The sequence below is a fragment of the Nycticebus coucang genome, chromosome 3 (genome assembly GCF_027406575.1).
Source record: "Nycticebus coucang isolate mNycCou1 chromosome 3, mNycCou1.pri, whole genome shotgun sequence".
In the NCBI taxonomy this organism is placed as follows: domain Eukaryota; kingdom Metazoa; phylum Chordata; class Mammalia; order Primates; family Lorisidae; genus Nycticebus; species Nycticebus coucang.
In genome coordinates this window covers 119082924-119106514 of record NC_069782.1, presented here as the reverse complement: position 1 = coordinate 119106514, position 23591 = coordinate 119082924, and the positions used below count along the sequence as shown (strand labels likewise).

Below are 23591 nucleotides of genomic sequence, written 5' to 3'. Positions count from 1 at the left end.
GGTGTAGGGGCATAACGAAAATTAATTACTAAAACATTAAGAGCCCTGTGAACCAAGAAAGTTTGGGAACCTACATGGTAAGTAGAAAGTATTTTCACATAATCTATTTGACTCAGTTCAACTGGCCCCTGTTTCTAGTCTCTTTTCCTCCTGATTCCTACTACTTCTGGTCACTAATTCATGCCATTGCTACCACCCAGGTAATCTCACAAAACCCACTTTTCCATCCACCCTCCCTCACCCCACTAGTCCTTCCATATTTTATAAGCCAGATGCATACTGTTGCCTGGAATTGATGAACAGCTCATACACTTTTCTCATACTTTACCTGTGTTAAAACCATTTCCTCTGGTGGATGCATGTATGTGCATGTGTGTATGTGTAGTATATATTATACTTGTAATATAGATACAAGTTATATGTCCACATTGTATTATAAATAAAAAACATAAGCATATGGTTTTTGCAACCAAAAATAGATATGTATAGAAATATCTGTGTTTTTGACATACATAAAAAAAGTAATGCTTATGTATGCATAGGAAAAACAATACTAGAAAGGATATATGATAATATCAAGTGATTCCCTCTAGAGGGTATAATCCTGCCAAAATTTTAATACCCAGGTAAATCCCATCTCCTCCATAACATCTTCCAGGCTCCCTACTGAGAATAGCTCTCATCTGTCTAATACTACCACTTTGCTTGAACCTCTATTACCATATTAAGAGCCTGCTCTGTATCAATTACTTAAACATAAACCTTTCTCCTCCAATACACAGTGAACACCAAGGCATATCATCCTTTCTTCCCACAGTTCCTAGTATAGAACAATGCCTGTTTGAAGTATAATACTCACTGAACAGTTGTTGAGTTTATATCCCAATTAGTATTAAAAGCACCTCATATCTAAGAGAAAAGGTCATTTAATTAATTTTCTGCAAACCTTTTGATTGTAGAATCGTTGGAGATCGTTGTATGAAGTCTCCAAATTTCTGTAGAGTTCCTTCTTTCTTCTTAGTGGCCAAGTTTACACTAACTGTGGATGCCTGACTTCGTAGAGAGTATGTTTTCTTAGATGATGAATGTGTGGAAACCTAATAAACAAACATTTTTTTTTTTTTTATTGTCAGTGAGGAATGTTAGAAGGAAATAATTATGGCTACAGTTGAATTAAAGAGGCCAAAGACAGGTTATGAATTCTTAGGTAGGAAACTTGGGATTAAGTAGAGGAGGAAAGAAATGAAAGGGCCAGAGAATGATAAAATGAGTTTGACAGAGTGTCAAAGTTAGAAGTAAATGCATGAAGAAGTACCTGTTACTGGCTAAATATGAAAGTTATATTTCAAGCTGCCTTAGATGTACAGGAATCAGAAGATAAACGAATTATAACTGGACACAACTGCATTTCTGGATAATTACCACAATTTTAAACAAATTAAATGACAAACCTTTTGTTCTTTTTTGACAGAAGAATTTCTATGCTCCAAAACAGTGAACTTCAAATTAGTACTAGGTGTAGTGTTCTTCTTATTTTCACATTTCACCAAGTCCTAAAAATAATGAATTCAGTACCACTTAACTTCTTGACAAAATTTTCTTTCTCAAACTCAAAAAAGATAATCTGTGAAAAGTTACGTTCTCATTTAAGATAGTGGTTCTTCACCATGAGCACATTTGACCTCAGAGGACAATGGCAATATTTGGAGATACTTTGTCTTTACTAGGGAGAGGGGAATGTTATTGGGAATGGATAGAGGCCAGCAATGCTGCTAAACACCCCGTACAGGACAGCTTCTCAAACAAAGAAGTATCGCCAATCGGCGCCCATAGCACAGTGGTTACAGCACCAGCCACAATCACCAAAGATGGCAGGTTCGAACTTGGCCCAGGCCAGCTTACCAACAATGTCAACTGCAACAACAACTAGCCAGGCACTCTGGTGGTGCCTGTAGTCTCAGCTTCTTGGAAGGCTGAGGCAAGAGAATTGCTTGAGCCTAAGAGTCTGAGGTTGCTGTGAGCTGTGATGCCACAGCACTCTACTGATAACAACATAGTGAGACTCTGTCTCAAAAAAAAAGGTATCTAGCCCAAAATGTCAATTTTGCTGGGGTTCAGAAACCCTGACTAAAGGTGTGAATTTTTCACACACATCACAAATAATCCAATTAGATGAGCTAAGTGAAACATATAGAAAGAACAACACCTTTTATTTCAACTTCAGCTTTAAAATACGGCGTGGCAATATACCTATAGTGCCCCTAACTCCTAAATACCGTATTTTGCGATGTATAATGCTCACTTTTGCCCACATTTTTAAGGGAAAACTAGGGGTGCACATTACACATGGGCAATACTGACTCCTTATCTATATAAATGTTTTTAATTCTTTTATGTATACTTATGCATTCGGCATTCAATGTATAACTCTAGAAAGCAGTGACTATATCCGAACGCATAGAATGCAGCAATCCTGCCCTCTCCACACTACCCCATTCCCTGGCCACCCCCTCACTGGGCAAGTACTACAGCTGCAGAGTCCTCTAGCCTGACCTGTTAATCACACTACACACTACCTCCGCTATCTTAGAAGGGGGCAACCCGCCAACAGCGCTACAATGGTTAGTTAGCATTGGGGTCTGGGGACTGGCAGAAATGACCACACAGTGGCACTTCCTTCTCTCTCAAGAGGCATGAGGCATGGAGCAGGCCAATGCAGTGCAGTGAAGCAGGGAGCAAGGCCAGGCAGTCCATGAGAGTGGTCCACATGACCTGAGGCCCGACCTGGCCCATCTGGCCCATATCCTCTCATTTCCTATTTCCGACCATATCCGTTGGTGGGAATGTGGCCATGGCCACTCTGCTGAGACCCCAGCAAGCTTATTTCCTGGGTAGCTGGTGTGAGGAGGCAGGGCCTGCCCTGCCTGTCCTATCCCTGCCCTTTCTGGCCTGCCTCATCTTTGGCACAGCTGGTCCCATCCTGATGGCCCAGGACACTATGCTGAAGAGGAATATCCTGGGCTAGACTCTGGGCAAGCTAGGTTCTGGGACCCAGTTCTACTAGTAGCCTGCTGCTCTCACCTCAGGCCTCAGTTCCCATCAAATTTCTGTCTGTGAGGATACTTGGCAGCAAAGCACAAAAGCTGAGGGGTAACTGAGCCCACAGATTGTAATTTTGAGCCTATGATTATCTAAACCCCCAAGGTGTTTGAGTTGGTAAATTTCCAAACTTGCAAGTAGGAAGATCTACAATAATGGTTAACACAATGAATTCCCAGGTATTTCTCCTGGAGAGCTGATCAGTGTATTTGGGTATGGTTCATTTTAACTAGTCCCCCTGCTGATCTGTAGGGTTTGCAAGTTTGGGAAAGGCTGGTGTCATTCAGTCTGATGTTAGTGAGTGCCCAAGGTCTGGATGATTCAAGGAGGTCACAGTCTAGATACTAAACAGAAATGTAAATGCAGAGTACTTCACTAGGGTATCAGCGAAGTGAAGCACTTCACTGCACTTAGGGAAGGCTTCCTCCTCACAGCAGTATCCTTGTGGCCTCAGGGATCTACCATCAGGAGCCCAGGGCAGGCAAGGCCAGCTCTAGCCCCTCACGCCCACTTTCTGGGAAATAAGCTTGCTGGGGTTCTCAGCAGAGTGGCCATGGCCACATTCTCACCAATGGATAGAAACAGGAAATGAAAGGATGTGGGGACGAAGGTGGGCCAGGAAGGGACAGATAGGGAGGAAGATCAGGCACTCAGGTCATCTGACCACTCTCACCTGTTGCTGGGCGGTCTCCAGTTTCTCACAGCAGTTGGCTCTATGCCTCACGCCTCCTGTGAGAGGAGGTACAACTGCATAACCACTTCTGTTCTCCTTTGAAAAATTAAAGCAAAATGTTTTACTTTAAAGTTTGGGAAAAAAATATGGGTGTGCATTATATATGGGAGCACATTTTACACGACAAAATATGATAATAGAAGCATCTATGTCTAAGACCTGTCACTGAAACTTGGCAACATAAAAAAAAAAAATTTCATACAAGCACAGGTAAAATATGAAAGTTAAAAAATTTATAATCTTTCTTCTCTATTAAACAGGCATAGCATCTTACTCTTCTTTTCCTCGCATACCCTGACATAAGACAAAGCCTTCTAAGCTTGGCACCTGTAGCTCAGTGGCTAGGGCGCCAGCCACATACACTAAGGCTGGTGGGTTTGAATCCAGCCCCGGCTTGCCAAACAACAATGACAACTATAACCCAAAAAATAGCCGGGCATTGTGGTGGGTGCCTGTAGTCCCAGCTACTTGGGAAGCTAAGGCAAGAGAATCACTTAAGCCCAAGAGTTTGAGGTTGCTGTGAGCTGTGACACCATAGCACTCTACCCAGGTCAAATCCTAATTGTACCAAAGATCATAGCATGAAAAAAGGAAAAGAGGCAGGGAGGGGAGAGAAGAGATAGAGGGGGGAGAAAAAATCATGACAACCCCAGAATCCAAGTTACCAAATAGAAGTTGTAAGGGTCATGAGAAGCAGATTCTACAGAAGGTGACAGACAGTAATCATGCGAAGCAAATGAAAAAAGATTAATGCTAGGCTACAACACTCAAGAGTGTTCAGTAAAGAGGTCTTTGGAATATTCACTAGATTAAAATACAGTATTGTGGCTTGGCGCCCGTAGCACAGTGGTTACAGCGCAAGCCACACACCAACCCAGCCCAGGCCAACTAAACAAATGCAACCAAAAAATAGCTGGACGTTGTGGCGGGCACCTGTAGCCCCAGCTACTTGGGAGGCTGAGGCAAGACAATAGCTTAAGCCTGAGAGTTTGAGGTTGCTGTGAGCTGTGATGCACTCTACCAAGGGCGACATAATGAGACTGTCTCAAGAAAAAAAAAAAAAAAAAAGAATATGGTATTGTATAAATGATTTTTACGAGAACCTATATACACAATTTGTTACAGTAGTGAAGATCTATAAAAATCAGTTAAAAGTTTTAAGTTTCGGCTGGCGCCTGTGGCTCAAAGGAGTAGGGCACCGGCCCCATATGCTGGAGGTGGTGGGTTTGAACCCAGCCCCAGCCAAAAACTACAAAAAAAGAAAAGGTTTTAAGTTTCTATATGATGCATCTATAACAACGTGTACATCTTCTCTGAAATAAAGTATATGAAGTTTATTTTACTGTTGGCATATACCCATGAAGGAGGGTATATGCCAACAGTAAAATAAAATATTTGCATTTTAGCCTTTTTGATCACTATCCTCAATTTCTCCTTTTCCATTGAAAATGTAAAGAAAAAGTCAATATAGATGATAAACTCAAATACTTAATGTTTTAATAGTATGTAAAATATATTTTAAAAAATTAAATAAATACAGAAATAAAGTTAACTAATAAGACTCTCTGAAGCAATTTCTTAAGGTGTATGTATAGCAGGAAAACGATGCTAAATAACATTCATTCAACAAATTTATTACCTGACAGAAAGCCTCAGGAGTATGGCTGATAATATTTCTGCTCTTCCACCAGCTTGAAAATATACTACTCTTTAAAGGAGTAAAAGAAAGTTGGAGAAATAGTTATTTTGCCAGAGAGTGCATAACTAGTTTTAAACTTAAAACAAGTTACCTTAAAAATAAATGCTACCTAGGGCAGTGCCTGTGGCTCAGTGAGTGGGGCTCCGGCCCCATATACCAAGGGTGGCAGGTTCAAACCCAGCCCTGGCCAAACTGCAACAACAACAAAAAAAATAGCCAGGCGTTGTGGTGCGTTGTAGTCCCAGCTACTCGGGAGGCTGAGGCAAAAGAATCGCCTAAACCCAGGAGCTGGACGTTGCTGTGAGCTGTGTGACACCACGACACTCTACTGAGGGCAATAAAGTGAGACTGTCTCTACAAAAAAATAAAATAAAATGCTACCTTTACTATGTATCTACCATATGCATAGCAAAAGCATTTTAAATACATTAATCCTTCATTTCAAAAAGGAGAATACAGGATCAGAAAGCTTATGCGACTTGCCAAATCTGCTGAGCAGGGGATATAGTAGAAGGTTTGGCAGCTGTACCATCAAGAAGCTGCAGTAAAAAGAGGTAAAGATAATAGCCTACCACTATGTAGAGGCCCAAATTTTAATGCTGGCTGACAGAAAAACAATTTCTCTTCCACAATTTGCCATGACCATAGAGATTTAACATTTTAGTTAAATCACAAAGACTGTATTGAAGCAAGTTAGTCATTTTTGTGTCTGAATCAACCCTTTTTCTCTCCCACTAGAGGGAAAGTGACTAAGTGTGAAGACAACTGGTATATCTAAAAAGCTCTTCAGTAAAATCTACCATCATTTGATCTATCACAGTTTAACTGAAGCAAAGGATAAGCTATCTCTTTTAATATCCACAGCTTTTTGTCTGAGAACTATTAAACCATCCTGATATTTTGAAAGGATATGAAATACACCATGAATTACGATGTTGGTCTCTAACAATAGCACCTACACAGAGGACAGCAGTGCAGCAGAACTTAGCTTGCACTGTAACTGAGCTTAATAATAACAAGACAATTAAGTATTTACCTCCTCCATTTCATTACTCTTCCTCTTCCGGGTCTTGGAAATCTTAACTGTCACTGGTGTGGTACAACCAGGGTGTTTCACTGCCATTTTGTTTGGTCGTAAAGGTGTAAATTGAATCTCTAACTCAGGTTTTGGAAATCGAGTACTTTGATCATTTTCTGTTGACACTTCACAAGAGTCAAGGACTATAGATCCATCCTATAACAGAATTAAAAAGGAGGAAAAAATTACTTATAGAATATGAATTTATAAACTACAAAGAATCCTCTCAAACATCTGTTCAAGACAATGAATTGAGAAAAATAAAAAGTATGCTAGGCTACAGTAGAGACAAACTATGAGTTATCATATGCCCTCTCCAGGTTTACACATGGCATCTTAAAATTGAGGGAAAGAGATCAATATTTCTCAAACCGTGTGATACTAAGAATTACCTAGAGAATTGGTTTAAAAGATTCCTGGATCCTACATATGCCACAAACATATAAATCAGAAATCTCCAAGGGAAAAGGCTAGGATTTTTAACAAGCAGTCTAATTACAGTAAATTTAAAGTTGGCTACAAATTCTTTGCTACTCCTCCCATTGAGAGATAGTTTCCTTCCCCTCTCCTTGAATCTAGGCCTTAATGACTTCTATGACCAATAATAATAAGATGTTGTAGAAGTAACATTATGGTCTTTCTAAAGCTCAATCATAAAAAGCATTGCAACTCCCGTCCAATCCTTTTGAAACATTTTTGAAATACTTCTATTCAAAATGCCGCATTTCAGAATCCAGCTGTGAGAGGTCCAGGGCCAAACTATAGGCAGAGGCCACATATAAATCTAGTAGAACTTCCAGAACCAACTACCAGTTAAGTGAATGAATCATTTTGGATTTTCAGCCCAGTTAAATACACTGATTTTCATGAAGGCAAGAAAAATACAAAATAGCACAGCAAAATGATTTTCACAACTGTGGAATATATAGTAACCAGTGGAATTAAAACGAAGAGGTTTTTGAACAACATATATAAATATACAGAAAAACAAATGTTCTATTATACACATCTGCTCAAGCAATCAAGAATTAAAACTCTTTCTGGTTCTATGTTGGACCTCATCTGACAATGATTTTCCTGCTCCGCTCCAGTATCAGAAGACATTTGACACATTTTTGTGTGCCTCTCATTCCACAACAAAATGTCAGTGACAATGCTGAGTATCTTCTTTGGTGCTCAAATACAGTTGATCACTGGTTATAGGAAGAAACAGCTTGTTCAGTTTGAAAAAACGACAATGAATTTAGCATACACAAAGGTTACGGGAAGAGCAGACAGAGCTGATGAGTACTGTGGATGTTATAGATTTAAAGGAGGTCCTAAAACGGTGGAAGAAATGATTCTTATGACTGATGGAAGTTGCAGTTGTGAATACCTAAACTTTACCCATTAAATAAGAAAGAGAGAGGAGAAAAAGTGCAGACACACCTTTCTTACGGGAGAAATCTCAGCTTGTAAGCAATGTGAGAAACAGAAATTCAAGAAAGAGGGGAAGACCTATTGTACCCTCAATGAATCCCCAACAATAAAAAAAAAAAAGAAGAAAGAGGGGAAGACCTTTATTTTCTGACATTGAGGAAAGGCCAAATGGGAAGATACGCTTTATAATGCAAAATGAAAAATCAACAAAGGATTGCATGGTTTACAGAAGAAGAAATGAGAAAGGCAGGAAGAGAGAAACCATTTTCCACTAGGAGACATGCAAGATGAAACCTGGACTTCATCCTGGAGATTGCATCAAGAAGTATCACACTCAAAAAATTATAAACAAAATCAACAAAAACACTTTAATTATTTTATATTACCTAAAATAGATAATAAAATTATCAGGTGAGTTCACATTTACGTTTTTATCTTTTAAAACTATAGGATAATTACAAGTAATCCATCAGTCTTCCCACCAAAATAAACAAGAGCTGGAGAGTATGCAGGTGGCAGAAAAATTGGTCTGGAATGTTAATAAACCTTGTTTGTAGATGAACTTCAACTTTTCCACAAACTTTATGATGTGTATTAGTCCCTAAGGTCAAAGTTAATTAATTCAAACTCTACCAAGAACTATTAAGGAAAGACAGGTTAATAGAAAAGGAGTGGTTTATGTATTTTCCCAGATTAAAATGCCCTTGTTGGTTGGATATGATGGCGTACGTCTATAATTACTGATACTAGGAAAACTGAGGCAAGTGTATTGCTTGAGTCCAAGAATTCGAGTCTAGCCAAGGTAACATAGCAAAACCCTAACACTTAAAAAGAGAAGAAAAGCTCTTCCATTTCCAATCTTTGCTTAGTGAACTACTATTTACCTTTAAGATCCAGTATATCTCTAATCCACAACCTCTCAGGTAGTCTTTACATCTTCTTCAATGTTCCTTATAGCACTTACTTCATATTTCTAACATTATACCCATTAGGTAAAGTCAAACAAGTCCGTCATTTATTGACCTATTTACTAGATTCCTTACTCCTTGAGGATGGTAATCATATCTTACGGTTGTATCCTCAAAGCTTAGAAACGTTCCCAAAACAAATTCTCCCAATAAATGTGTTTAAAAAATAAAATTTAATTAGTAATTTTATCTTCAAAATTTTTAAGTGACAGATAATTTTTATCTATTTCATATTTAATTTAAGAATCTCTATATTATCCAAAGCTACTTAAAGAATCTTAAGTTAAAGATAAATTAAGGAAACCCATCATGAATTATTAATCAAAGGTTGGTGACAAAATTATTAAATGGATACAATTTTTTAAAAATACTATTTAACATAATGCTTATTAAAGGAACCTACTAAGAGAACAAATAATCATCCATACTTTATTTATGTCATGAGGTTTCCTATTTCTTTTTTTTTTTCTATGTTTTAAAAATATGAAATGCTTCACGAATTTGTGTGTCATCCTAGCACAGGGGCCATGCTAATCTTCTCTATTCTGTTCCAATTTTAGTGTATGTGCTGCCCAAGCAAGCATCAATTTCCTATTTCTGACCCTCAAGCATGTTTATATTAATAAACGTATTATTGTTTTATGAAGAGGTTAACATCATCTGGGGATCTAATCACCCAATAGAATTTCATCTTTGGCCGGGTGCGGTGGCGGACAGCTATAATCCCAGCACTTTGGGAGGCCGAGGTGGGTGGAATAACTGAGCTCAGGAGTTTGAGACCACCCTGGAAACCAGACTAGAAAAGGCGAGATCCCATCTCTAAAAATAGCCAGGCATTGTGGCAGGAGCCTGTAGTCCCAAGTACTTGGGAGGCTGAGGCAAGAGAATGGCTTGAGCCAAAGAGTTTGAGGTTGCTGTAAGCTATGATGCCACAGCACTCTATTGAGGGTGACAGGGTGAGACTCTGTCTTAAAAAAAAAAAAAAAAAAAAATTCATCCCTTCTCAAAAGCCTCTAGTTTTCCTTCACACACATATAACCTTTTGTGCAGCAAGGTACCTACTACTATGGATTACATCACACTCTCAAATGTTATTTACTAATTCATGGTAAGTAAAGAGGGTAAAAAGTAGACTGTTACCAAATACCCACCTCTACTTCACTCCTAGAAAATTCAAAACTTGTTGACTGGGGTTCAGTTTCAAGTTTGCCAAGATGTGTTGAACTAATGTGACTGTGCTTGACATCTATGGTTTGTTTTTCCTAAAGTAAGGAAATATCAAAGCAACGAGTCATTATAACCTTAAAAAATATATTAAAACGCTTCACATAAAGAATTATTAAATCAAGATTTGTGTGGACTAAACAGTAGAGATGATTAAGACCTCTTCAATGACCATGTAAGTAGACTTCCCACCTCTCTTTTATCCTCAGAGACTTAGGAAAGGCAGGGCAATTGTCCAGACTCTTCTGAGTCTGATCTAAGGAGAAATTTGAAAGACTGCTTTCTACTTTCTAAGTATTTTATATATAATCTCATTTTACTTATATTTCAACTCATTAGATTTGGCAGCAATTATTATTCCCATTTTCCAGATTAAAAAATAGAGATCTACATATTAAACAACATGGCCATGGTCTGTATTGAGTTGGAATTTGAACCTAAACCTAATTTTGAAAAAACTAGAGGCTTCTGGGGAATACAACTATAACATTAGAGTAGAAAAGTCTAAACTGAAAACTAAATCTTTTCTTACAGCACCCTCTTCAACTCCTTTCCTCAGTCATAAGATAAGATTCTATTCCTAAATCCTGCTTAAGTGATTTATACAAAAATATCAGGGGCCAGCCATAGTGACTCCCACCTGCAATCCTAGCACCTGGGTAGGCGGAGGCAGATGGATTGCCTGAGCTCACAAGTTTTAGACCAGTCTGAGCAACAGCAAGATCCTGTCTCTACCAAAAAAATAGAAAAACTAGCTAGGCACTATGGTAGGTGCCTGTATTCCCAGCTACATGGGAGGCTGAGGCAATAGTAGCGCTGAGCCCAAGAGTTTAAGGTTGCTGTGAGCTATGATGCCACTCTACCCAGGGTAACAGAGTGAGACTCTGTTTCAAAAAAAGAAATATCAGATTACATTTTAAGCACGACAAATTCCAGTGTAGTAGACTTTCTCCTTATCATAGCCACCAAAATCAAAGGTCAAATACATCTCTTATGTCACCTACTGAATATTTCCAAATAAGAAAGATTCTATTGAGTTCATAAAAGATGAAGCAACTATTATGTACTGACTTCTACTGGAATAAGAAATGTGCCACTTGTTTTCTACTGCTCTTGTTAAATTTTATAACAGTTCAAAAAAATTTTTTAAATTTAGAAATGTTAAGTAATTTCCCCTAAAGTTCCCAAAACTGCGGTGATAGCAGTTGATATATACTTTCTCTGAATTTCTAGTCCGTTTTTAAACATGATACTACCTTTTCTTAAAGCAGTCTTAGTCTTTTGATGTCTCTCTCTCTCTCACACACACACACACATACACTCTTCCTATTGTCTAAAAGCTCTAGAGCAGCAAATTTTTAAGTGTAGATAATTTATCCCAGAACGACTAGTTTCAGATGTACCTGAACAATCTACTAGGAAGTAGCAATGTGTGAAAGGCAATCCTGTCTTCATTCAGGATTACCAATCCTAAATTATTATAAAAATAGTATTTATGGGCTCAGCACCTGTAGATCAAGCGGGTAGGGTGCCAGCCACATACACTGGAGCTGGCGAGTTCAAATCCGGCCTGGGCCTGCCAAACAACAATGACAACTACAACCAAAAAATAGCTGGGTGTTGTGGTGGGTGCCTGTAGTCCCAACTACTTGGGAGGCTGAGGCAAGAGAATCGCTTAAGCCCAAGAGTTTGAGATTGCTGTGAGCTGTAATGCCATGACCCTCTACCCAGGGCGACAGCTTGAGACTCTGTCTCAAAAAAAAAAAAAAAAAAGTATTTACTGACTGCTAAATAAATGACTTATAATGTGGCCCTGCCATGGGGCTTATTTTCAAAATAGTTTGTATCTTTATATAATAAACTTAAGGGTGGGTCCAAGTATTCAAATATTAACTAAGAGTTCATGCTGAATCACATTTCTACATTTTAAAGGTAGATTAGGGACTAAATCATAAACTGTTGATTTTCTAGTTAATCTACCTGGGAGATATAACCAAAATATTGAAGAAAGTTTTACATCTGAGTCATTGACAAGTCAATCACAATAATAAACTCTGAAAGTTCAAAACTCATGAGAGATATCCAAATTTTTCAAACTCTGATTCCTCCTGGTCTACTGAGACTTACTTTTTTATCCTTCAATTAAGAAATTTTGGAAAATCTCTATATTCAATTAAAATTGCATAGAAAGGACAAGATTCTACTGACTGTTTCAGAAGCCTCTGATGTGATCTTTTTTAACTGTTCAATTTCTTTATCTTTCTGTGTGTTCCTGGAGATCAGTGCTTTCATTTGTATTTCCAAAGCCTCAACCAGCTGATCCCGTTCTTCTCGCCACTTTTGAAGGTCACTATCTTTCTTTGCCAGCTGTTTTGTAAGTATTTCCTAACCAGGAAATAAAGAAAATATCAACTTTCAAACATTATGAATCTAAAAATTTTTAAATTTTATCATAACTAACACCATGAATACAATTATGAACAAAACATATCACAAATAACATTAAGTATAAATATTTGCTTATAAAACAAAACACATAGTACCATTTTATATGTTAAATATACATTAAATGTCCACAAGCTGTATTTGTCCCTATCCCACCTCATTACCAAACTCAGCTCATTGGTAACTCTTTCAATAAACAATTACAGCTGTTGCTTTTAAACTCATACCAGTATTTCTCCCAATACTGGAGGGAAATGAGAGGTTAAAATTACAGTGGAACAAATGATAATCCTAACAGCAAAAAACAATAGGAAAAATAAGTTACAGTGGAGTCAATAATCATGAAATACTTAGTGGAAAATTAAAGAAAATATGTGCAGGGCGGCGCCTGCGGCTCAGTCGGTAGGGCGCTGGCCCCATGTACCAAGGGTGGCGGGTTCAAACACGGCCCCGGCCAAACTGCAACCAAAAAATAGCCGGGCGTTGTGGCAGGCGCCTGTAGTCCCAGCTACTCGGGAGGCTGAGGCAAGAGAATCGCTTAAGCCCAGGAGTTGGAGGTTGCTGTGAGCTGTGTGAGGCCACGGCACTCTACCGAGGGCCATAAAGTGAGACTCTGTCTCTACAAAAAAAAAAAAAAAAGAAAATATTTGCAAAATCTAAACATGAAAAACTAGCTGACAGAGATTAAAGAACACATAAATAGAGAGACAATTTGTATTCAAGGATGAAAAGACCTAATATTGTTAAGATGGTCAGTTCTCTGCCAAATAGATACGAAGAATAAAGGTAATTTCAATCAAAATCCAGGTGCTTGTGCATGTGTACAGAAGTGATGCACAAACAATGTATTCATGTAGTTTCATTTATATAAAATTGAAAAATGGACAAAACTATAGTAGAACATTGACAGAATAACACCACTGGGAAAGAAGCAGAAGAGAGGGCTTCTGGGAGTGTTGGCAAAGCTCTATTTCTTGAGATGCTTATTAGTTAAGCAGGCGATGGTTTTACAATAAATAACTCACCAAACTATGTTTTGTTTACTTTTTTGTTATATGTTACAATTTTAAAAAGCTTCCAAAATCAAAAGTGTGTTTCTTTTTTTTTTTACAGTTTTTGGCCGGGGATGGGTTCGAACCCACCACCTCTGGTACATGGGGCCGGCACCCTACTCCTTTGAGCCACAGGTGCCACCCCAAAAGTGTGTTTCTTAAATACAGCAAACACATATACAAATTAGGTATGATTATAAAGAAACATATAGGAGAAAAGAGCAAGTTAGCTTTCCCTAGTATTAAAAACTCAAAATGGATTTTCTTTCTAGCACTACTGCCACAGAGGTCACTAACTAGGAAAAGAAAGTGGCCCCCTTCCTGGTTTAGAATCAAGGTGACAGTGACATCCTTCACTTCTGCCTCTTGCATCTTACTATTGGTCAGGAAAATTTGATGGGCTGTGGTACAGGAACAGAAAGCTAGCAGCAACCTTTTCTGTTAAGACAGATAGATAATCTGAACTCTGCTTAACCTAACACTTCCTGGGACGTTCCTCCAGTCACATGGAATTAGCACATAAAATAAAACCTATTACTATCTCGGGGACTGTGGTAATGATAAGGATCAGTCTTACAGGAATTGGTAGGATTCCCCCCCCCCCCCAAAAGCCAAGATTCTAGGGAAACATGACAACTAAATGTAACATAGTATCCAGGATAGATCCTGGGCTCCAAAAAAGACAGTGGGAAAGCTGATGAAATTCTCATAAAGTCCAAAATTTAGCTAACAGTCTCATAATAATATTTAATTGGTTCTGATCATTGTACTGCTATTGTATAAAATGCTAACATCAGAAGTTTGGTGACAGACATACAAGAGTTCTCTGTACTAGTTTTGTAACATTTCTGTAAATAAAATAAAAAGGTAAATTTGTTTTTAATGGGAGCAAAGGAAATTTACACCAAGTGACATAAAGGCAGAATACTCAGTAGTAGAACCTGCCCATCAGAAAGGACAGATACTTCACCCAAGGGCTTTCCCTGAAATGTGGCTTCCACTTTTCCAAGACTACATATAGTGCACAATTAAATGCCACCTGCCCACTGATACATCACTGATGGACTTAAGCACTCCTGCCCTGCTGTTCTTCTCTAGCTATGTCCTCCTGCCCAGGGACATTGCCAATACACTGCTCTGTGCTGACTTCCACTTCAGTCAAGTATCCGAACAAAAACATCTACAAAGGCAGTAGATGCTCCTCAGCATCTTTATATATTTGTAGGTAAATGATCATTGTTTTTCTGCAAGACAGAACATCTACTTTATCTGATGGGGAAAAAAATTACTATGTTAAAGGAAGAGAGAATGATGTTTGGAGTAGAATACATGCATGGCCTGGAGTTTAGCAAGTAAACTAGAAAGTTTAACCCACAAAAGCATGTTAATTGTCCAACTTTGTCCAATATTCAATGTTAAAAGCTGCTTTAAAGCGGGGGGTGGGATGGGGCAATGAGAAAACAATCCTTAACTTACTGAAAATCAACTTTCCAATATTTATAGGAAAATTCAGCAGTTTTCAAAATCTATCTTTAAAAAACACCAGTGCAGGTTTGGCACCTGTAGCTCAGCGGCTAGGGCGCCAGCCACATACACTGGAGCTATCGGTTCAAATCCAGCACGGGCCTGCCAAACAACAATGACAACTGCAACCAAAAAATAGCCAGGCATTGTGGCAGGTGCCTGTAGTCTCAGCTATACTTGGGAAGCTGAGGCAAGAGAATTGCTTCAGCCCAAGATTTGGAGGTTGCTGCGAGCTCTGACACCATGGCACTCTATCCAGGGTGACAGCTTTGACTTAAAGGCTTTGTCTTAAAGACTTTGTCTTTGAAAAAAGTCACAGTGCCATCAGATGATAATGTGATATAGCCAACGTACTATTATCATAGAGAACTGTTTTTTCATTTAAAAACAATGTTTATTTGTTGTTCAATAGTTTTCCTAGGAAGAAAGAGGACTTTTTTCTGATGGGCAACACTGCATGTCAAACAGACTAAGTATCAATTAAATAGGAGAAAAGGTCTGGGTATGGTATCTCACACCTGTAATCCCAGCACTTGGGAGGCCAAGACAAGAGGATTACTTGAAACCAGGAGTTTGAGGCCAGCATGGGCCACAGGCTCTACAAAAAGTAAAAACATTAGCTTTGTGTGGTGCCTCACACCTGTAGTAACAGCTTCTCAGGAGGCTGAGGCAGAAGAATTGCTTGAGCCCATGAGTTTGAGGTTGCAATGAATTATGACACCACTGCATTCTAGACTGGGCAAAAGAGCAAGATCCCAGTTTGTTCATTCATTCATAAATAAATAGGAGAGGGAAAAAACAGGCTAAGGCAGAATCACTACAAGAGTTGTAGCAGGTCAATGTAAAACTGAACACCATTTCTACCATATAGATATAGTCTTCTAGAAACTTAGTTGACTTTAACAAAAAGACTGATACATTTGGCTTATGAGGTAAAATGCATACATCATGTTAAAATCTACAGTTCAAAATACAAAAAAATTTAAAAATAAAAGCAGGGAAAACTCTGCAGCAGTCAAAAGGAAGAGATTTTTAAGTTCAGTATCTAGATAGCAAGGGGCAATTAGGCATTTTTCAAACATGCTAAATAGACTGAAAGAAGTTAAAACAAGAATAGAAATAATTATCAAGACAAATTGAGGCAGAAAAGTTATCTTACAAATAGACAACCTACCTTCAAAAAACAAAACAGGCAACTATGTGGAGACTGCTAGGAATCTCAGAAATCAATTTAACAAATCAAGAAAAGAAAAAGAAATATATTAAAGATATAATTGTTACCACTTCCTTCTGTTGCTTTATACAACGCTCCCTGTCTTCAGCATATTTTTTCATGTCTCTGTTTCGCAGATTTTCTGCTTCTTTTGCTTGAGTGATAAGCATCATTTTTTCTTCTAACCATTTCTTTCTTTCAGCTTTATATTTTTGTTCAGACTCCTATATGTATGTATGGTACAAGTTAATTATCACATTCCTAAAAAGTAGTCAATAAATCTGTTATTAATTTTACAACTTTTTCATATAATCCATCGCTTTTTACCTTTTAAAAACTTTAAGTATGTTTTTCTTTAAAAAATGACAAGGGCCGGGCATGATGTCACGCCTGTAATCCTAGCACTCCGGGAGGCCCAGGCGGGTGGACTACCAGACCAGACTGAGCAAGAGCCAAGACCCTCACTATCTAAAAATAGCTGGCATTGTGGCAAGTGCCTGTACTACTGGCTACTTGGGAGGCTGAGGCAAGAGAACTGCTTGAGCCCAAGAGTTTGGGGATGCTATGAGCTATGACGCCATAGTACTCTACCGAGGGCAACAAAATAAGATTCTGTCTCTGAAAAATAAAATAAAATATAAAATAAATAAAAAATGACAATATCTGGGTCAGCACCTGTAGCTCAGGCAGCAAGGGCGAGGTGTATACTGGAGCTGGCAGTTTCAAACCCAGCCTGGGCCTGCCAAACAACGACAATTACAACAACAACAAAAAAGCTGGGCGTTTTGGTGGGCACCTATAGTCCCAGCTGCTTGGGAGGCTGAAGAGAATCGCTGAAGCTCAAGATTTGGGGATTGCTGTAAGCTATGACACCACAGCACTCTACCTAGGGTGACAGCTTGAGACTCTGTCTCAAAAAAAAGATAGTATCAGAATTTATTTCAGACTGTAAAAAGAAACATTAATGGTTTACCTTCCTAAACCGTATTTTTTATATAAACTTTATTTTGCTACGATACCCTATTAAGTACTTTTATCAATGAGCTTTATAAAGAGTTAAAGTATCTCAAGTATTCTTAAATGCTAGGAAAATACAAAGAAAGATTAGGTTTGAAGTGGTCATTTTGAATTGAATGGTTCCAAAAGTAAAATATTACTGGCTACACAAGGTGCCAAATAATGAATAACTTGTACAACGGGACATTTATTAAAGGAACATTCAGGACAGTTAGACAGGGAATATACACTTGATGGGTAATTTTCAAACTGGGTCCACAGAGCCTTTGAGTTCAGAGGCATCTAATTTTGTATGTTCAAAATCCAAGTAAAAGTTCATTTGAAACAAAAACAGTAATACCACTTTAAAAATTTCTAAACCCACTGTACTGGATAAATTATGGCAGTCCATTTCAGGATTACAAAGCTTGTAACCTATGATAATGTGATTGCATCATAATAGAACAGTGCACAACACACCAAGATTTATTAATGTGAGCATTATCAATAAGGTTGAAATATTGTTTTTTGTAATTAATGAAGTATTTATGCTAATGGATTTTTTAATTTTTATTTTTACATATACATGTTAATTAGGTTTCCTTTTCTTTTGCCTTCACGAAATTAAAAAGACTTAAAATTTAGTAACAATAACAATGCTTAAGATAAGGATTAGAAACAAAAACCTTGAAAAGAACGAAGGAACATAAATACATTCAGAAAAGGAATCAGACAATTGCTTCATCGAAATACTGAGAAATAATAATAATGCAAAGAAAGTAACATTCACTTTGTCAAGTAAGAGTATGTCTATTATAGAATGCTTTGACTCTACAGATTCTGTATAGAGTCATCAGTTAACTTATTTTTTTTTAAGTATCAAAACATAGACAACTACATTTTACGAATGAAGAGGTAACCCTAAATGACCTCTAAGATATCTTCCACGACTAACATTCGAAGACTTCAGGATAATGTAAGCACCAAATTCTTCCAATTTTTTACATAGAATAGGAATTCAAAATTTCTAGTCTAAAAAACCATAGAAAAGGAGGAGGGACTACTCCAGGGAGGAGCCAATCACGGGAGTCCTCTCAGGGGACCTAAGGGCGCGTTTGCCGATTTGGCGTTCCGGGTGGATGTGGTGGGGTGTGGGACCAGCGGGGCCCTGGTTGAGCGAAGAGTCATCGACCCATGCAACAGAGTTGCGAAAACTGAGGGGCAGGCTTGCGTCCAGACTGCTTTTTAGTTCTTGGTTTGGTTCTCAATGGAGAAAAATGGCAAAAGCACTGGCTGGCTGCGCAGGAAGGAGCCTCAGAACAACGTCTGAATAAGAACCTCTGACACACCTCCATAAGAACTGCACCGCAACAGAGATCGGCACCCACCCGTGCTGCTGGGCCTCCACAACTCATGACCAGGAACCACAGGACCCACGCAACCCCGCTGTCTCCCTCCTGTACCCTCCCTGCCTCCACACCGGCCCGTTCATCTGGCCTGGGACTATGGTAGCCATGTGTACTGCAGAGCCCTCCCTGCCTCCGCACGGAGCCCTTCTCCTGCTCAGAGACTGCTAGAGCCTTGGACTCTCTATCATCGAGTCACTGGGCGCCAAGTACCCCCAGAACCGTGTGCACCACCCCCTGCCCTGTTACTGGATCCTAGTGTGTCACACTCTAGAGCTGCACCCACAACCAGAACTCCCTGGCTGGAGCAGCCCCACAGGAGCTACACAGGGTTACTCCCTACAAAGATCCAGCAACAATAGAGTGTTCCTGCAGGGGTCTAATCTTGGAGAGACACCTCCCCAACTCTGAGGGCAACCGAGGCAACAGTGAAAAAAAATCATGAGGCGAAATCAACGGAAATACTCTGGCAATATGAATTATCAGAGTAGATCAATTCCCCCAAGGATCAATGGGGGCAGATACAGCACAAGATCCCATGCACAAATAGCTGAGATGTCAGAAATCGAATTCAGAATCTGGATAGCAAATAAGATTGAATTAGAACTCCAAGCAGTAACCCAAAGGATATCTCAAGAATTCAACAAATTCAAAGACCAAATGACCAAAGATTTTGACACATTGAGACAAGAAGTTACCTCTCTCAAAGATCTGAGAAACACAGTAGAATCCCTCAGTAACAGAATGGAGCAAACACAAGAAAGGATTTCTGACATTGAAGACAAAGAATTCGAACACTCCCAAACTCTCAAAGAGGAAGAGAAATGGAGGGCAAAAACAGATCACTCTCTCACAGAGCTCTGGGATAATTTGAAGAAAATCAATATTCGTCTTATAGGAATCCCCGAAAGCAACGAACTGGCTTCACAAGGCACAGAGTCTCTTCTCCATGAGATTATGAAGGAGAACTTTCTAGACATGCCAAGAGATTCTGAAATTCAGATAGCAGACAGTTTCAGAACTCCAGCACGACTCAACCCAAATAAGACATCCCCCAGACACATCAAAATCAATTTCACTAAAGTTAATATGAAGGAGAAAATTCTGAAAGCAGCCAGATGAAAGAAAACTATTACCTACAAGGGGAAGAATATTAGAATAACTGCCTCTCTGCTGAAACCTTTCAAGCTAGAAGAGGATAGTCATCGACTTTTAATCTTCCTAAAACAAAATAACTTTCAACCCAGGATCCTATACCCAGCTAAACTGAGTTTCATTTATGATGGAGAAATTAAATACTTTAAGGACATTCACATGTTGAAGAAATTTGCCATAAGTAAACCAGCTCTCCAGGATATTCTCAGACCTATCCTCCATAAAGACCAGCGTAATCCTTCACCACAAAAGTAAACCCACCCAGAAAATTTTGATGAAATTCCAACTAACACAATCGCAAAAGGATTAAAAATGTCCACTGGACTGTTGAAAGGCTTATCAATATTCTCAATTAATGTAAATGGTTTAAACTGTCCTCTAAAGAGGCACAGGTTGGCTGATTGGATACAAAAACTCAAGCCAGATATCTGCTGCATATAAGAACTGCACCTTACATTAAAAGACAAATTTAGACTCAATGTGAAGGGTTGGTCAGCTATACTCCAGGCAAATGGAAAGTGGAAAAAAGCAGGCGTTGCAATCCTATTCTCAGATGCAGTAGGCTTTAAACCAACCAAATAAGAAAGGATAAGGATGGACACTTCAGATTTGTTAAAGGTAATACTCAATATGATGAGATTTCAATTATTAATATGTATGCACCCAACCAGAATGCACCTCAATTTATAAAAGAAACTCTAACAGACATGAGCAACTTGATTTCCTCCAGTTCCATAGCAGTTGGAGATTTTAACACCCCTTTAGCAGTGCTACATAGATCCTCCAAAAAGAAGCTAAGCAAAGAAATCTTAGATTTAAACTTAACCATTCAACATCTAAACTTAATAGACATCTACAGAACATTTCATCCCAACAAAACTGAATACACATTGTTCTCATCAGCACACGGAACATACTCCAAATTTGACCACATCCTAGGCCACAAATCTAACCTCAGCAAATTTTAAAAAATAGAAATTATTCCTTGCATCTTCTCAGACCATCATGGAATAAAAGATGAACTCCATAACAGGAACCTCCACACCCATACAAAAACATGGAAGTAAACAAATTTATGCTGAAGGATAGATGGGTTATAGACAAGATTAAGAAGGAAATCACCAAATTTTTGAAACAAAACAACAATCAAGACACGAATTGCCAGAAACTTGGGGATACTGCGAAGGCAGCCAAGAGGGAAATTTATAGCACTGCAAGCCTTCCTCAAGAAAATGGAAAGAGAGGAAGTCAATAACTTAATGGGACGTCTCAAGCAACTGGAGAAGGAAGAACACTCCAACCCCAAACCCAGCAGAACAAAAGAAATAACCAAAATCAGAGCACAATTAAATGAAATTGAAAACAAAAGAATTATATAACAGATCAATAAATCCAAAAGTTGATTTTTTGAAAGATCAATAAGACAGATAAACCTTTGGCCAACCTAACCATGAAAAAAAAGAGCAAAATCTCTAATTTCATCAATCAGAAATGGTAACAATGAAATAACAACAGACCCCTGGGAAATTCAAAAAATCCTCAATGAATACTACAAGAAACTCTACTTGCAGAAATATGAAAATCTGAAAGAAATCGACCAATACCTGGAAGTACGCCACCTACCAAGACTTAGCCAGAATTCTACCAAACCTTTAAAGAAGAACTAGTACCTATATTACAAAATATCTTCCAAAATATAGAAAAAGAAGGAATATTACCCAACACATTCTACAAAGCAAACATCACCTTGATCCCCAAACCAGGGAAAGACCCAACAAGAAAAGAAAATTATAGACCAATATCACTAATGAATAGTCATGCTAAAATACACAATAAGATCCTAACAAACAGAATCTAACAACACATCAAAAAAATTATACACCACGACCAAGTGGGATTTATCCCAGGGTCTCAAGGCTGGTTCAATATACGTAGATCTATAAATGTAATTTAGCACATAAACTAAAAAATAAGGACCATATGATTCTCTCAATTGATGCAAAAAAAGCTTTTGATAATATCCAGCATCCTTCATGATCAGAACACTTAAGAAAATTGGTATAGAAGGGACATTTCTTAAACTAATAGAGGCCATCTACAGCAAACCCACAGCCAATATCGTACTGAATGGAGTTAAACTGAAATCATTTCCACTTAGATCAGGAACCAGGCAAGGTTGCCCATTGTCTCCATTGCTCTTTAACATTGTAATGGAAGTTTTAACCATTGCAATTAGGGAAGAAAAGGAGATCAAGGGTATTCACATAGGGTCAGAAGAGATCAAACTTTCACTCTTCGCAGATGATATGATGGTATACCTGGAAAACACTAGGGATTCTACTACAAAACTCTTAGAAGTGATCAAGAATACAGCAATGTCTCAGGCTACAAAATCAACACCCATAAATCTGTAGCCTTTATATATACCAACAATAAGCAAGCTAAAAAAACAGTCAAGGACTCTATTCCTTTCACAGTAGTGCCAAAGAAGATGAAATATTTGGGAGTATACTTAACAAAGGACGTGAAAGATCTCTACAAAGAGAACTACGAAACTTTAAGAAAAGAAATAGCTGAAGATGTTAACATGGAAAAACATAACATGCTCATGGCTAGGAAGAATCAACATTGTTAAAATGTCTACACTACCCAAAGCAATATATATATAATTTTAATGCAATTCCTATTAAAGCTCCATTGTCATATTTTAAAGATCTTGAAAAAATAATACTTCGTTTTATATGGAATCAGAAAAAACCTCAAATAGCCGAAATATTACTCAGCAATAAAAACACAGCAGGAGGAATCGCTACCAGACCTGAGACTGTATTATAAATCGATAGTGATCAAAACAGCATGGTATTGGCACAAAAACAGAGAAGTAGATGTCTGGAACAGAATAGAGAACCAAGAGATGAATCCAGCCACTTACTGTTATTTGATCTTTGACAAGCCAATTAAAAACATTCAGTGGAGAAAAGATTCCCTATTTAACAAATGGTGCTGGATGAACTGGCTGGCAACCTGTAGAAGACTGAAACAGGACCCACACCTTTCATCATTAACTAAGATAGACTCTCACTGGATAAACGATTTAAACTTAAGACATGAAACTATAAAAATACTTGAAGAAAGTGTAGGGAAAACTCTTGAAGGAATCGGCCTGGGTGAATATTTTATGAGGACGACTCCCCAGGCAATTGAAGCAGTATCAAAAATACACTACTGGGACCTGATCAAACTAAAATGCTTCTGCACAGCCAAGAACATAGTAAGTAAAGTAAGCAGACAGCCCTCAGAATGGGAGAAAACATTTGCAGGTTATACCTCCGATAAAGGTCTAATAACCAGAATCCACAGAGAACTCAAACGTATTAGCAAGAAAAGAACACGTGATCCCATCTCAGGGTGGGCAAGGAAGAGAAACTTCTCTAAAGAAGACAGACGCGCGATCTATAGACACATGAAAAAAAGCTCATCATCCTTAATCATCAGAGAAATGCAAATCAAAACTACTTTGAGATATCACCTAACCCCAGTAAGAGTAGCCTACATAACAAAATCCCAAAACCAGAGATGC

General features: G+C 38.3%; 1 protein-coding gene and 1 non-coding gene across 5 annotated transcripts in view; both read right to left on the bottom strand.

The window, feature by feature from the left end:
• KIF20B (kinesin family member 20B) overlaps positions 1–23591 on the bottom strand; it is a 106314-nt gene that overhangs the window by 5767 nt on the left and 76956 nt on the right. For 3 of the 4 annotated variants that reach the window (XM_053585358.1, XM_053585360.1, XM_053585362.1), the window contains 6 exons: positions 16523–16678; positions 12429–12605; positions 10148–10258; positions 6568–6765; positions 1452–1553; positions 947–1097 (listed from right to left, as the gene is read on the bottom strand). In XM_053585358.1, coding sequence (XP_053441333.1) covers positions 947–1097; positions 1452–1553; positions 6568–6765; positions 10148–10258; positions 12429–12605; positions 16523–16678 — 895 coding nt within the window. The remainder of the gene's footprint in view (positions 1–946; positions 1098–1451; positions 1554–6567; positions 6766–10147; positions 10259–12428; positions 12606–16522; positions 16679–23591) is intronic. The other variant, XM_053585359.1, reaches the window with a different exon arrangement.
• Positions 9474–9576, bottom strand: LOC128582737 (U6 spliceosomal RNA). Its single transcript, XR_008379183.1, has one exon. It is a non-coding gene; the product is annotated as a U6 spliceosomal RNA (small nuclear RNA).